The sequence below is a fragment of the Genypterus blacodes genome, unplaced genomic scaffold (genome assembly GCF_046128005.1).
Source record: "Genypterus blacodes isolate CSIRO-AG114 ecotype Tasmania unplaced genomic scaffold, CSIRO-AGI_Gbla_v1 ptg000076l_1, whole genome shotgun sequence".
NCBI classification, from domain to species: Eukaryota; Metazoa; Chordata; class Actinopteri; order Ophidiiformes; family Ophidiidae; genus Genypterus; species Genypterus blacodes.
Window position 1 is genome coordinate 3191864 of NW_027466885.1, and position 14804 is coordinate 3206667.

At 47.2% G+C, this 14804-nt stretch overlaps 4 protein-coding genes across 8 annotated transcripts; 1 reads left to right on the forward strand and 3 right to left on the reverse strand.

The window, feature by feature from the left end:
• Nucleotides 1-139: 139 nt before the first annotated feature.
• LOC143006764 (uncharacterized) lies at nt 140-6048 on the reverse strand. 4 transcript variants are annotated; one of them, XM_076158041.1, is made up of 11 exons: nt 5846-6048; nt 4970-5251; nt 4217-4876; nt 3819-4031; nt 3156-3536; nt 3012-3076; nt 2791-2897; nt 2557-2700; nt 2280-2411; nt 1166-1435; nt 140-689 (listed from the first exon to the last, which is right to left on the reverse strand). In XM_076158041.1, exons 2-11 carry the CDS (start codon nt 5122-5124, stop codon nt 453-455), a joined length of 2364 nt encoding a protein of 787 aa, XP_076014156.1. In that variant the 5' UTR covers nt 5125-5251; nt 5846-6048; the 3' UTR covers nt 140-452. The 4 variants fall into 4 exon arrangements, with proteins under 4 accessions (XP_076014156.1, XP_076014157.1, XP_076014155.1 ...); XM_076158042.1 differs by having other exon boundaries at nt 2280-2402; nt 3156-3539; XM_076158040.1 differs by having other exon boundaries at nt 3156-3539.
• Nucleotides 6049-6247: 199 nt separating this feature from the next.
• On the reverse strand, nt 6248-7776 carry otulina (OTU deubiquitinase with linear linkage specificity a). The gene is made up of 3 exons (XM_076158173.1): nt 7643-7776; nt 7030-7151; nt 6248-6827 (listed from the first exon to the last, which is right to left on the reverse strand). Exons 1-3 carry the CDS (start codon nt 7760-7762, stop codon nt 6353-6355), a joined length of 717 nt encoding a protein of 238 aa, XP_076014288.1. The 5' UTR covers nt 7763-7776; the 3' UTR covers nt 6248-6352.
• A 381-nt stretch (nt 7777-8157) lies between these two features.
• Nucleotides 8158-12757, forward strand: LOC143006981 (protein nucleotidyltransferase YdiU-like). 2 transcript variants are annotated; one of them, XM_076158360.1, is made up of 20 exons: nt 8158-8365; nt 8928-9178; nt 9256-9374; nt 9467-9595; nt 9679-9743; nt 9829-9885; nt 9963-10061; nt 10261-10328; nt 10402-10489; nt 10584-10653; nt 10741-10813; nt 10896-10979; nt 11062-11191; nt 11359-11403; nt 11523-11616; nt 11803-11895; nt 12130-12206; nt 12300-12343; nt 12443-12522; nt 12620-12757. In XM_076158360.1, the coding sequence occupies exons 2-20, from the start codon at nt 8947-8949 to the stop codon at nt 12740-12742; spliced, it is 1770 nt and encodes a 589-aa protein (XP_076014475.1). In that variant the 5' UTR covers nt 8158-8365; nt 8928-8946; the 3' UTR covers nt 12743-12757. The 2 variants fall into 2 exon arrangements, with proteins under 2 accessions (XP_076014475.1, XP_076014476.1); XM_076158361.1 differs by having other exon boundaries at nt 8158-8347; nt 8915-9178.
• Nucleotides 12758-12848: 91 nt separating this feature from the next.
• lsm5 (LSM5 homolog, U6 small nuclear RNA and mRNA degradation associated) lies at nt 12849-14419 on the reverse strand. The gene is made up of 5 exons (XM_076158363.1): nt 14134-14419; nt 13687-13782; nt 13526-13553; nt 13368-13440; nt 12849-13057 (listed from the first exon to the last, which is right to left on the reverse strand). The coding sequence occupies exons 1-5, from the start codon at nt 14177-14179 to the stop codon at nt 13025-13027; spliced, it is 276 nt and encodes a 91-aa protein (XP_076014478.1). The 5' UTR covers nt 14180-14419; the 3' UTR covers nt 12849-13024.
• Nucleotides 14420-14804: the final 385 nt, after the last annotated feature.

The window sequence follows — 14804 nt, forward strand, 5'->3', positions numbered from 1 at the left end:
GTCGTCGTTTAAATGCACGTATGACAGAAAAACAAAACCTTACTGCGCAAAAAAAGAAAAGAAAAACCAGCAGAATATTCCAGTGTAAACACAAAGCATCTATTAGTTTGGCATGATGATGATTTTGCTAAAAAAAAAGAAAATCAAACGTATTCATTCCTGATGGGAAAGAAACGAGCTACTCCCGCCGCTGTAAACTCAAAAACTTCACACGACAAAAATTGGGAATTTCCCCGACATGATCCTTCCACGTGAGAGCCACATGTATGTACACACACACTGAGATAGAAAACTCTGGATACAGTACAGTGTGTACAAAATGAGTAAAATCACATCTTGTACATGGTCTCAAATCAAGGTTTTTTTTTAAATTGGCGTAAATATATTAATCTGAATTGACCTGAGCAGAGTTTTTTTTTTTTTTTTTCGAGTGTTATGGCAGGAAAAAGGTTTCAGCTGGAGTCGAGCTCCTCTGGCTGCGGCGGAGGCGGCGGCGGAGGCGGCGGCGGAGGCTCCTCCTCCACCGGGACGTTGTAGTGTCTGTCGTCCTCCGTGACGAGGCACACGGTCGGCCAGTCGTCCTTGTGGTCGTCCGGGTAATACGTGACGAACTCCTCCGTGTCGGCCATGTACAGTCTGTAAACTTGTATGGTGCAGCGCAGGGCGTATCCCAGCAGGAACATCTCCACCTGAGCGCACACACACACACACACAGGGTTTATGGGTGGGGGTGGGGGGGGGAGAGGGAGAGGGCGAACAAGGTGCCCAGAAAAAGGTGCAGTTGTAGGCGTAACTACCCCCCCCCCCCCTCCCTCCCTCCCCTGAGGCTGCTGCCACAAAAGCTGATAGCAGGAAACGCAGCACAAGCGCCAGCACGTTGTTGTTGTTGTTGCTGAGGATTTTGGGGATGGTGAGGCTCGATCTCACGACGACCTGTTTTAACCTGTAACACCCCAGCAGGTGAACTGTGCGGGGTCATGTTAGGACTTTCAAGCGCTCCTCTGTTAGAAAAGCAAAACGCCAAAGAATCTAAACACGCCAATTTGTGTGCAACTAGGTTCCGGCGCCAGATTGAACTGTTCCCAAATCAGTTCTTCCTCCTGCAGTTTGAGAAAGGCAGACCGGCTTGTGTTTCTGTGTGTGTTGGTGTGTGTGTTTCCCTTACCTGTTCCAGTCCCGCGCTGAGGCCCACGCGGCTCAGGTGGTTGGAGAGGAAGGAGTTCGGGCACCCGGACGAGTCGCGTGCGAACAGGAGCCAGCAGAAGAGCGGCACGTCCCGGCCGGCCTGCATGCCGGCGTGCAGCTCCACCGCCCGGCCCAGCATCAGCAGCTTCAGCGCCTCCAGCAGGCCCAGCTCCTCCTCGCCGCCGCGGAACAGACGCTCGCACAGCCGCTGCCGCTCGCCGGCCGACGCACAGCCCACCGCCTCCTGCCACTGGGAGAGAGAGAGTGTGTGTGACGAATATATAGAGGTGGTGGTAGTGGTGAGAACTTGAGACAAACGTCCCGCATGTAACAAGCTGTGCAGTCTGCTGGTGTTTAGTTGAGAGCGGCAGGACTGCGGTCTGAAGTGGTGGTAACCATGGTTACAGCCCCACTTTCTTATCATTGGTGTGGAAGGAAGCACTAAACATCTGCCAGTTTACCTGATTAACGACGAGGACAGCATTCCTCTGTAATGTTATTAGTTTCTGCAGTAGCTCCTCCCCCCTTGTATGTACACACAAAGTCACCGAGGGGCTGCGGCTGACCGGACTCTTCCAAATAGAATGTGCAGCGTTATAAATACATCCCTGTGGGGCCGAGGCGGACCAGAATAACACAGCAGAGACCTTTTCCCCACTCTGGAGTCCAGCGAGCACACGACACCTGGAAGGAAGAATGTCTTCAATTCCTAACGAGCTTCCAGCGACTGTAAATTGCGTGGAGGCGTCTTGTTGTTAACGTAAAGAGGCCGCAGAAGGGGGAGGGGGGGTCTTTACTCTCAAAGCCTCTTTAAAGAAGAAGCGGAGTGTTTTAACGACACGGAGGCCCAGAGGGACGGCACAGCGCCGCATTTAAACTTCCCTCCCCTCAACATATGGAAGCAATCACATCAACATCCCTACTCTGTGAGTTAGCGGCCGAGCTAAAGATAGATCAGCTGGTTAGACGTGCAGACGCTACACACTAATGCGTCCTACACGCCTCCAAACGCTGTAGGTCGCTTGCTCTGTGAAGTCGGCGTTCCCTTTCCCACCTCGCCTGTGATGGTTTCGCCCCCAGATCCCGGGTCTTACCCTGTCCCGTAGAAGCTCCACGTAGCCTCTCAGCTGCTGGGCGGCGTCCCCCGGCCCGTCTGCCTGCGGACACGCTGCGGGAAACGTCCACTGGCTCATCAGGCCCTCGCACGCCTCCAGCTCCTTAGGCAGCTGGAAACACCAAAAGAATAACGGCCGTCAGATCAGACGTGTGGTGCTTCAGCTTCATTGCTTCCTCCTGTGTTTAGGTTTCCTTAATGACCATGTGGAAGACGACCTGTGACCCCACTCCTCCCCCCCTGGACCCCGCTCTCACCACGGCGACGTCTTCCTGCTGCAGCCACGCTGGCAGCCGGGCGCTGTGTGAGAGCACCTGGAACAGCGTGGCTCTGAGGGCGCAGTAGTTGTCCCCCCTGACTCGCCGCAGGCTGCTGAACCTCTGAGACATCTCGCTGTAGCCCTGCAGGGACGCCAACGACAAAACAGGAAGTGGCTTAGCCGCAGAGAAATCAAAATTGGGAGACGCTTTAGGGAGGCTGCAGGCACCGACCTTTCTGATGAGAGTGCTCTTGGCAGTGTTTCCTTTCCACTCTCGCCTGCTGTACGACAGAACGTCAACCACCGGGTCCAAACTGCATCTGTCCTCCACCTTTGGAACTGAGCACACACACACACACAACTCAAACAAGAGCACCACTGTGACTGTGTGTGTGTTTCCTACTGGGCTCTACTTGGCAGATGTGTGTGTGTGTGTGGCGTGGAGGCACTGACGTGTTCCCAGCAGAGACGCCGGTGAGGCCGACAGCTCCTCCACTCCTCTGTACAGATCTTCATCACTACGAGGAAGCACAAACACCAGTGAGCCGCTCCTCTGTGACCTCTGACCCGCTTCATCTACAACTCAAACACACAAACCTGTTCACAAAACTGTCTTCGTCTGAGTCTTTGTCCTCCGCCTCAGCACACACACTCGCTGGCGTCTCCTCCTGTCCATTTAGCTCCTGATACAGCTCTCCTGCGTCCGCCTCGCCGTTATTTGTTGAAGCCTCCCCCTCCTCCTCCTTCTTCATCTCCTTCTCCTTCATGTCCTTCCCTTCCTTCTCAGCCTCCTCAACCCCCCTCGCTTTGGGAACGTCATTGTCTTTTTCCTGCTCGTCCGGCGCCGTTTCCTCCCCTGGATCCTGCTCTGTGTTCTCCACAGTGGCGACCTCCTTCAGGCTGATGCAGGCCTGCTCAGGATCTGGATCTGGCTTTGGATCCTGATCCTGATCCTGATCCTGATCCAGCTTCTGCTTTCTACTGGGAAGAGAATACAAACTTTATTACTTTTCTTTTTCCCGAAACAAAAACACATTTACAACTGCAGAGAAGATGAAGATGAGGAAGAAAAACAAGTTCTAAAGGAAGCAGCAGAGGTTTGGACTCATAAATCACTCTGTACCAACATTGATGTGTTTTTTAGGGCTAACTGTGGAAGTCATGCGCCCCCTAGTGGCCGTACGGAGACTAACAAAAACAAGCAGCAGCTCATGTCAACATCTGTGTTGCTTTGCTTTCACAACATGTGAACCTGCTGACCTCGGGCTGGATTCTGCTGGAGCTGAGGTCAGCGGCCTCCCGACACAGTTTCCCTCCACACAGCAGGTCGGTTCAGGTTCAGGTTCAGGTTTAGGTTCAGATCCACCAGGAGGCTTGACGGTGTCACAGGGTTTCGCGCCCTCAGGGGCTTCCTCCTCTTCCTCGCACCCCGACGAGCTCCCGTTTTTTGAGACGGCTTCATTTGGCACAGAACTACACACACACATACACACAAGGGATTAAAGCTGAATCATCAAACGGGAAAATGACTTTATGAAGTAAAAATGCTTCATGTTTCTGATTCTGATTGTGTGGGTGGTGAATAAATGACGTCATCCTTCCTTCTACCTCTCATTATAAAGTGAACAGGAAGTGAAGCTGAGCTGTGTGTGGCTCACCTGCTGGGAGCCTCTGTGTTGCTCTGTGGCACCTGGCAAACTGCTGCAAGGACCTCAGAGTTCGGCGAGGATGAAGGAAAGTCGCCCACAGGCTCCGCCGCGACCTCCTTCTTGGGCGCTTCCTGGGCGGGGCTGTGGGGCGTTGGTGCCTCACTCTCTCTCTGCGTGTCCGCCTCGGGACAGGAAGGGTTGTGGGAGGGCGCTGCCTCGGGCACTGCTTGTGCGACGGCGTCTGGGATCTTCTCCTGGAACGCGGCCGGATGTTGTCTTACTGGCGCCGCGCTGGTTGCGGCAAGCACTTCTGGTTCGGCTGCAGTTGGTTCTGGTTGCGGGGAGTCTAAAGTGCGTGGCTGCGGTTCGGCCGGTCTGGGGCCTGCCGCCATTCCCTTCACATCATCTTCTTCTTTTTCTTGTGCTCTGAGTTCAGGCCCCCTGCTGGGCGGAGGTGTTGCTGTGTGTGAGGGCTCCTTCTGCAGTAAAGGTCCGTTCTCCTGAGTGTTACAGGCCTTCTTCTCTGCAGCTTCATCACTCTGTTGCTGCTTCTTCTCCTCCCCCTGCTGCTTCTCCTTCTCGCCCTCCTGCTTCTCCTTCTCCTGTTTTTCCTTTTCCTCCTCCTGCTTCTCCTTCTCCTCCTCCTTCATCGTTGTCTTCTCACTTATCCTTTGGAGACAGAAGAAGAAACAGGGATGTTACATACAACAATACACAAGTGAAGTGAGCCATAAACAATGATCACACAGAGCCGTCCCTCACCTCATGTCCTCAGCTTCAGGACTGTTCTGAAACAGAGCGATCGCGTCCGCGTCTCCCACAGCTGCCGCTCCCTGCTTGGATTCATCTCGCAGCAAACCACTCCGCTCCTCCACGGTGCCACAGGGACTGGAAGGGGGACAGCAGTGGTTCCCCATCTGCTCCCTCTGAGCAGGAGGTCAGGCAGGTTGTAGGCTGGACGGCGACCTTTGACCTCTGGGCCGGAAAAGAGCCGGAGGGGCGCTAAAGCCGGTAAGCACGCATGACTCCAGGTAGAGTCTGTACCTGAGGAGACGATGGTAAACATGTGATCAGAGTGTGTTTGGCGCCATCATGTGGCCAAAGCACTTCATGCTCTGAATGTTGAGACGTGAATCAGACTCCTTATTTGAAACTGAGATCATTTATCATATTAGTTTAGATTTTGACATGTGACGTGACCTCAAGGTACCTCTGTACATTTCCTGACACGCCTTTCAATTAAACTGGATTAACTCGTCTTATGAAGTGTGGAGACATTGCGCAATTCCGTAAGAACGACGTGCAACTGCTGCTGCTGTTGTTCTGTGTACATTTACATTACCAACAACCGCAGCGAATAGTGTTTGATGGCGGCGTCGATGTTAATAGATTAGTAATTAACTCGACTGATACGAGGTTACGCTATCGGTCTGTTGATGTCAACACAGTGGGAAAGTCTGGGAGCGACGACGAAAACATGCACGTGTCGCGGTAACCATAAATAAGACATTAAATAATGTAAATAAAGCAACGCAGCCTCGGTGGGTAGTTTCTCTGTTGGGAAGAATCCGGTTTCACTTTTATTTTGGTCTTAAAACAGGTTAAGCTTAGCTAGCCAGCTAGCACGGGTAAACTTACGCTGCAAACATGCGCCGCAGCCCGCCGCAGAGTTTCTCCGGTCCCAGTAACCCCCCTCAGCAGCGCGTCACCGTCCGTCCGCCGCCGCTGCTCATGTCGCACGTGGCGGAGATTCAGTGCGTTTTCTCCGCAGTTGTGTGTCGCGTCGCGTGGGTACGAGCCGCAGCCTGACGTTAGCGGAGCAGCAGCGGGGGTCACGGCTCGGTGCGAACGTGTCAAATGACGTCATGACTCTGCGCTAAACAAAGCAATGCGGCGTTCAGGGTGCGCTCGGAAACTAGCAACCTCCACAGACAGTGTGTTCAGAGCAAAGAGTGAAAGACGTAATTGGACAACAAAAGACAGCGTGTGTGTGTGTTTGTGTTATGTTGGTCATTAATCATTCATATTTGTGTAACATCGTATCTTACAAATTCCTTTATTTTCAAATTAAAACCCTTACAGAAAACATTGAATGCTAAATAATATCATACAAAATGTACATAGCAGTAGAAGAAGAGCTTCATATCAGTCGGTCCTCATCTCCTGTATGTGTCCAATCAGCTCCTGTGGCAACCCAAGCTCCCTCACCAAGTCCATGCAGCGCTGCAGAAGCTGGTTCAGGTTTTGAGAAAAGTCAAAGCCGAGATGTTGTGTCTGATGAGAACCATCCATGTTGTTGCGTTTTCCTTTCTTGCAGCAGCCCGTGTCTTTGCCTCCCTCACCACAGCATCCAGGATCTCCTCGGCTCAACTCCATGTCATCATGTTCTCCTCTCTTGCAACAGCCTGCCTCTCCCTCTTCTCCACAGCCTCCTTCGTTCACCTCCATGTCCGCTATATTCTCTGAGATGCCGCTCTCAGTGGGAGGAGGGTTCTCATAGGTCCTCCTGAGGCCGTCCACGATGGCATCCTCGTGCTTCATCACACTTTGCAGGAGGTCGGCCACAGATGCGGGGATGGGGTCTTGCGGATGCTGGAGCTGACACCAGCACCACATAGCGCTATGACAAGGGACACAAAGAGGCAACAGTGTGAGACACAACAGGAGAGAGAGAGGAGACTGTGACAGACAAAACAGATCAGGACAAAAGAAACTCTTGATGAAAGAAGAGTTACAATGGCGCGCCATCATTCATGTTCATGTCCAACATTGCCTCCAACCTTGGGCTCAGTCCTACACACAGGTGCAGTGTGTGTGTTTACCTGATGATCCCCTTGAGGCGCCCCACCCCTGCAGTCAGAGCCGCTCCTTCCTTCAGGCCCACGCTGAACCCCGACTCCAGAGCAGCGTCCTCCCCGAAATCTGCACCATCCACATAGCCATCCTGTCCACAGAAAAGACACAGGAACACAAGACGCTGCTTTCATAACACGGTTGATTTAAATAACAAGCTTGAGTGTCTGAATTAGAGTTTAAGGAACCCAAATACTGTAAACATCACATTCGTCACAGCTTTATTCTCCTTGTATGTTTGTATTGTTTATATGTTCTGTATTAAGTACGAGTTTCGTTTTTTTTTTTTTTTTTTTTTTTTTACCAAATTACGTAGTCAAACATGATTAGATAAAGATTATACAGCCCAAACAGGATCGGTTAGAACTTTGTTAAAGTCCCAGTTTCAGTTATGAGCGACATTTATGATTTAATAGAAGAATCACGCGAGTAAGTCAATGTTTTATTCTCCGTCCTGGTCCCCATTCGGAGCCCGGGCTGTCCTGTGCTGTTCCTCAGATCTGTCAGAATCGTGTTGTGTTGTTAAAAAAAACTAACAGGAAGCTCGGAGACACACATGCTAAAGTCTGTTAGCTACGTTACCCTGAGTCGCCTCTTCATGTTTATCATCCACTCTTTGTTCTGAATATCAACATCATTCGCGTCTTCATCAAACACGTCTCCATCACAGCCGGACACAGGCAGGGCCTTCACCCAGGACATGATGAAACAAAAACAGCTGCTTTCACAAGGACCTCACGTGTTTCGATAGCATTAGCGGTTTAGCACAGATAGCTGCTACACTGGGGAACTAGTCCAGGAACGGTATGCTACTTCTTCTTCTTCGTCATATATATAAAATAGCGGCTGACTTCTAATTTATCGCGTATGTCACCTCCTACTGGACAGGAGCCTGTAGCGTGGAATCAGGTGGAGCCGCGTCAGTAGTTAACAGGTTAATGACTCGACTAAATGTTTGATTCTACAAAGTTATTGACAAAATTTACTCTGTGTGTTTAACACTTATTTCTAAATTAGTCCAAATGTGATTGGTTTATGCGCTGAAATATGACACAACACCTGTGATTGGCTGAACTCAGACAAGGCATCAGTGGATCACGTGTCATAACAAGGAAGTGAGAATTTGATTTGGTAACCAGAAAACACAGCTGCCCGCTGTAACTGTATCTCCAAAACAGCAGAAACTTTAGCAATTGTTTCTTTAAGAGGAAAATATGACGCGTAACATATAACAGTCAGCAGGAAACACAAAACTACACTAAGACGGACAATGCCGGGATCTTTATGGTGAATAAACCCTGAATTGTATTTTACAGAGTAAGACGCACTTTGTTATGTATGTTTAATCTATTTGTTATTTTCATTTGCTTATGTAATTAGTCATTTACTGTATAACAAATGCACGACATAAGTTTTAAATAAGTAAACCAACAATTCTATAAGTATTTTCAACCGAGAATAAACCCTGAATTGTATTTTACAGAGTAAGACGCACTTTGTTATGTATGTTTAATCTATTTGTTATTTTCATTTGCTTATGTAATTAGTCATTTACTGTATAACAAATGCACGACATAAGTTTTAAATAAGTAAACCAACAATTCTATAAGTATTTTCAACCGAGAATAAACCCTGAATTGTATTTTACAGAGTAAGACGCACTTTGTTATGTATGTTTAATCTATTTGTTATTTTCATTTGCTTATGTAATTAGTCATTTACTGTATAACAAATGCACGACATAAGTTTTAAATAAGTAAACCAACAATTCTATAAGTATTTTCAACCGATTTGTTTAGTTACTGATAGGAATAATTATGGATTGCAGCTGTTTCTGATCTCATTATTTCTCAGGTTTTCACAGTAGATGTACTTTCTGAGTGATAATGTGGAACATCAGCTGCGTGTTACTCTGTGCTCTGGTGGCAGCGACCAGATTCAAACCCGCACACGTCCTGGAGTTTTGCCAAGTCGCGGACCCTCACTGCCACAGCGGTGAGGTGGAGGCATCAGGCAGCCAGAGCACCGCACACGCCTTTAGGTCCAGGTGGAACACCAGTGCAGCAGACCTCCTACGTGACCTGGACCACTTCAGACTGTCCAGCAAGAAGCTTCAAGGTAGAAATGATTCTCACATGTTTACAGGTCACTATGAATCAGATCAGTAAAGTAGAAGCTTTATTGTCCTTTTGCAGGAGCGTTTCCTATCGACGAGGTTGACAGCAACTTTATCCGCACTGTAAACGACTGCATCTTCTCCAAATCAACTCCAACTCCAATGAAAGGACCTTTGAGGCTGGCAGCAGTTTCTAAGGTGCTACCGCAGCATCACAGAGCTTCTAATCTACTGTATTCAGGCACTGTGAGTAACATGAGGAGTTCATCTGTCACCATGTATCTCTGCAGGATGTCCTTGACTGGATCTTAGATTTGGATGTGGCTGTGACCCAGACAGATGATTTCTCACAATATGCCAGCGGTGGCGTTTTGTTTCCGGGATCTGTTCCTCTGGCTCACAGATACGGGGGGCACCAGGTTGGTTTGGAGCTATGATTCAGTTTGACAAAGGCTATCTGTATTAATCATTAATCTGACTCAGCATCTCTCTCCTACAATAGTTTGGCTACTGGGCAGGTCAGCTGGGCGACGGCCGAGCACATTCCCTCGGTCAGTTTACCAACAGGTGAGAGGATTCTTCATTTTAGATCCTTTCATCTGTTTGAAAATGTTAGTCTACTTAAAGCCTATTTTTTTGTCCCACGTTTCAGGAGGGGAGAAACATGGGAACTCCAGCTTAAAGGCTCTGGCAAAACACCATATTCCAGGTCAAATCTGCTTTCCTTGGGTAACAAAGTAAACATACGGACAAGCATTGTGTTAATATGCTTATATGTCCTGACAGATCAGGAGACGGTCGCGCTGTGATCCGCTCCTCAGTCAGGGAATTCCTGTGCAGTGAAGCGATGCATTTCCTGGGCATTCCCACCAGCAGGGCCGCCAGGTGAGAGACACCGGTGACATCATTACTCTCTATTTGTAAAATCTGCCAAAACACTGAAACACCAGGATTCTGGATCAGATGATGACTTGGAATATGAAGATTTTCAAAAACTTCCATAAAGTTGAAACATGACCTGACAGATTGGTGGTTTTGTTGAGTATTTTCTCTCATTTATCCCATAATGCTTTACTGCTTTTAGTCTTATTGTGAGCGAGGAGCCTGTGCTGAGGGATCAGTTCTACAATGGCAATGTGAACACAGAGAGAGGTACAGCTAAACTCATCCCAATCAAACACTTTCACTGAATACGGAGAAGTGACAATTGTTCATACATCTCCAGGCGCTGTTGTTCTCCGGTTGGCCAAGTCGTGGTTTCGCATCGGATCGTTAGAAATTCTGTCTCGAAATGGAGAAATTGACCTTCTGAGGTGAGGCTGCTTGCTTGATCAGTTTCCCTTCCAGCTCCGCTCTTGGCTCCCTGCTGTGCCTGGAAAGTTCATGTGATTGTCCTGTTTGTTCTAGGAAATTGTTAGACTTTGTGATTGAAGAACATTTTCCATCCATTGGCTCAGATGACCCAGATAAATATTTGGTGAGTGGCTGTTGCGTTACACGTAGAATATCTGCATTAAAAGCTTTCTAAAGTCTGAATCAAAGTGTTTTTCTTGTGTGTTTGCAGTTTTTTTATGGCACAGTTGTGAATGAAACGGCTCATCTGATTGCTCGCTGGATGTCAGTGGGGTTTGCGCACGGTAACAAACTCACTTCACACAACATTTTACGAGGCACTTTCCACCAACATCAGCTGATATCTGCTGTGTGTCATCACCACAGGCGTGTGCAACACAGACAACTTCAGTCTCCTCTCCATCACCATTGACTACGGACCCTTTGGCTTCATGGAGTCATATAACCCCAGTATGTACAATTGCCGATATGTCACAGTTCTGTTTTTCATGTTATTTGTAAACTCTTAAACGCAGTCTTCTTATTTTTGCAGATTTCATCCCCAACACGTCTGATGATGAGGGCCGATACAGAATCGGAGCTCAGGCCAGCGTGGGACTGTTCAACCTGGAGAAGCTCCTGCAGGCTCTTCATCCTCTACTGAGCCCCCAGCAGCAGCAGGGGCAAGTGTAACATGATGACCCTCTGTTTGATACAGGATCTTTATTGACAAGCAATACGTGATTGTGGGTAAAAAGCTAATCGACGTATGATCGGAATGATGATATTCGGTGTTTGTGTCACTCTCTGCTCCTGTGTTAACCTGACCTCTCTGCTTGTGTTTGTTCAGGGCTCAAACTATTTTAAAAGGATACAACGATGTTTACCAGATGAGGTGAGGCTGTGTGATCGTGTGGACCTTCGTCTCGGCTCAGTTTTCTTGCCGTATTGCAGCGTTTCTGTACTCAGACAGCGAGGCGGTGCTGCATGTCTGACTTTGATAGTGTGTTTCAGGATTCAGCAGCTGTTCAGAGCAAAGCTGGGGCTCGTTAGTGAAGAGGAGGAGGAGGGGGAGGAGGATGCTTACCTCATCGGTTTCCTCCTGAAGGTCAGGACTTTCATACTGCATACAGAATTATGTCATCACATAATTTCTATATTTTATACTGTTAATGTTTATAGACTTTAATCTCTGTTTATTGTTGGTCACACTCGTTCTTCACTGTTCTGTTCTCTGCTGAAGCTGAATTGAATTGAAGTGATGTTTCCTTTATCTGTGTCTCCATCCCTCCAGATGATGGAGGACTCGCGCTCAGACTTCACTATGACCTTCAGGCAGCTTAGTGAAGCTTCGGCCAAGCAGCTTCTTAACGGGGACTTCACACAGGTTAGGAAGTTTCATGTGGATTAACGCGCTCTTCATATCCCGTAACATCCTCCCGCTATATGCCGGTTCGAGCAGCAAATCAATGAGGAAAACATAAAATGAATGACTTGTGTCATATTGTTTAGGACACTGTGTTCTCTGTATAGACTGTATGTGAAGGGTGAAGTAGTGATTCAGTAGCCAACATGCTGGACTACTTGGAAATTTAATGTGTATTGTGTTTCCTCTCTATAGATGTGGGCTCTTGATGACCTTTCATCCCACAAGCTCTTCACTGATTGGCTCAGCATGTATCTGCTCCGTCTCAGCAGGTGAGCAAAGAGATGGGATGCTTGGATGTTAGAAGAATATTTGGTATTTTAAGCATTTTTGTGGTTTTAAAATGTTACTTATCTATGATTCAGACATCAAAATGACAGCGACTTGGATCGACAGCACAGAATGAAAAGTAAGGCACCACAGCTAGGATCAAAGTCACAATCAACACTATGTAATGATTGTGTTTAGAAAGATTAATCTTAACTAAAACTTCATGCACTTCCTACAGATGTGAATCCCAGATACGTGTTGAGAAACTGGATGGCAGAATCTGCGATCAGGAAAGCTGAGATGAATGATTTCTCTGAGGTATTTATGAAGCCAAACACAGATCATGAAAGTCAGATCAGTCGACATCGTTTCTATCCGACCCTAAACTGCCGTCTTGTCCCTCGTCTTCCACTAGGTGACGCTCCTGCATCACGTTCTGTCATCTCCCTTTGTTACACAAGAGACTGCAGAGGAGGCAGGTTATGCAGCAACACCCCCGCTGTGGGCTAAGAGGTTAAAGGTCAGCTGTTCCTCCTGAGTGACACTCTAAACGGAGGAATTGAAGATTGTTGTGGTATATGTTGGAATTGACAGAATTATAGCATTTGTTGTAAAATGTCAGGGCTGTTTTTAAATGCATACAGAAACATTGTGATGTATCAGGTTCATTCATTTATTCAAACAAAAAACTGATCATTTCTTAGAAAAAATCTCTTTCCTCCTGATTATGAAACAAAAATAACAATAAGCAAGCGACCCAAACATAAAACAGGAAAGACGTGCGGCGAAATGGCCTCAGCATCCTACGCTGCTCCTCCACTCATACCTCCGGCCCCTCTCCTCCAGGAATGAGCTGCAGGAGGAAACGGATCAATCAGACATGTGTCAGCATGTGGCTGTTAGGTCACTATGGAGATTATGGGGTTGGAGCTTGAGGGTGTTACTATGGACACTATGGGATTGATTTTTAGGAGGTTACTATGGAGATTATGGGTTTGTAGCTTTGGGAGGTCACTGTAGACATTGTGGGATTGGAGCTTTAGGAGGTTACTGTGGACATTATGGGGTTGGAGCTTTAGGAGGTTACTATGGACATTATGGGATTGGTCTGGTTTGTGTTGCTTGGTGGTCCTGTGTCTACACTGCGTCACATGTTTACGCACCATGGTGATGTTGTTGCCGTTGAGGAGGATCTGGTCCAGTTTGGTGATTCTTCTTCCCTCTGGTGTGATTTCACTGCATCACAGTTATAATCAAACGTTTATGTAACATACAGGAGAGGAACTGACTTAACATACAGAATAAAAACATGTGTACTTACAATTCTGTCACATCCTCCAGCACCATGTCTGAAACACTCGGTTAAGGACAAACTCTGGGAAAACGTCACCGCTGAGCACACGTGTAACATTACAGCACAGCAGATACAATTACAGAGCTTGACAAGTTTCTTTGAATTGCATTTATACGTTCAAAGGATACTGACGAAGTCGTCGAAACCCAGCAGGGTGCCAACTATCTCCTTATCGGTCTTCATCACGATGTGGATGCGCGAGCCGATACATTTGTCAACAAGCTCTGAAAGACAAAGGTGAAACTCAAGTAAAGAAAGACATCTTCCTCACTTTATATACTTTCATACTTTTGTGCGCTTTGTTTGTTAGCACTGTACAAGTTCTTAATCCAGTAAGGCGACCATTCGTTCGGAGAAACGTTGAGAATAAGGAGTTCTACCAACACAAACATGTGAGAGTTTGTCTGCTTGACAGCGTGATGCTAACGTTAGCTAGCTCTCAAACAGAACGAATGTATGAATTTCCTCAGTAAATCTAAACAACGCGTCCGGATTTTGTAATTCTGACATATTGCTGGCTACCCGAAAAACACAAAGTGATACTACTAATGTTTAAATACAGATGATATACTAACCAAGTGGGAGCAACTGTGACGGGTTTGTTGCTGGTGTTGCCGCCATGTTCAATCAATGCGCTCTCCCGGGCAGACAGAACCAATCGATATTAGAACTTCACAAGCAAGACAAAAGCAATCAATCCAGAAGCATTGACATGGATTGCTACCGTATCTGCGTCAATTATAGCATTTTTTTCGTCGCACGTATTGAAGGTTGTCACTGATGCTGAATAATAATCGCTTTGATGCTGTCAGGAAGTGAAGACATTGTGTTCTTTCTGTTCTTGTTCCGTTTAGTTCCGGTGGAGGGCGATGTTGCGTTGTGTTGTTACATGACGTAATCCTAGAAAAAAAACAAAGATCATATCTTGTCAAGAAAGTTCACACTCTGGTTCTGATTTTATAGACATGCTACATTTATCTGTCAGTTACATCGTGTCTGCTCTCAAATGTTCTCCTGTTTTTATGGTTATGACTTGTTGACTTGTTGTATGACATGTTCATTTATGACAGTTTGCAGTGGTGTGTTGCATGTATGTGTGCATCATGTGTATGTGTTTAAGCTTTGACAGAAAAGATGGATTAATTTTAGTTTTTTTGCGTTTGTTATACATTCAACACGCACACATCACAATATTCAAATGTGTATGTTGTTTCGCTAAATTAAATAAGAAAAGAAAAAAACCGGA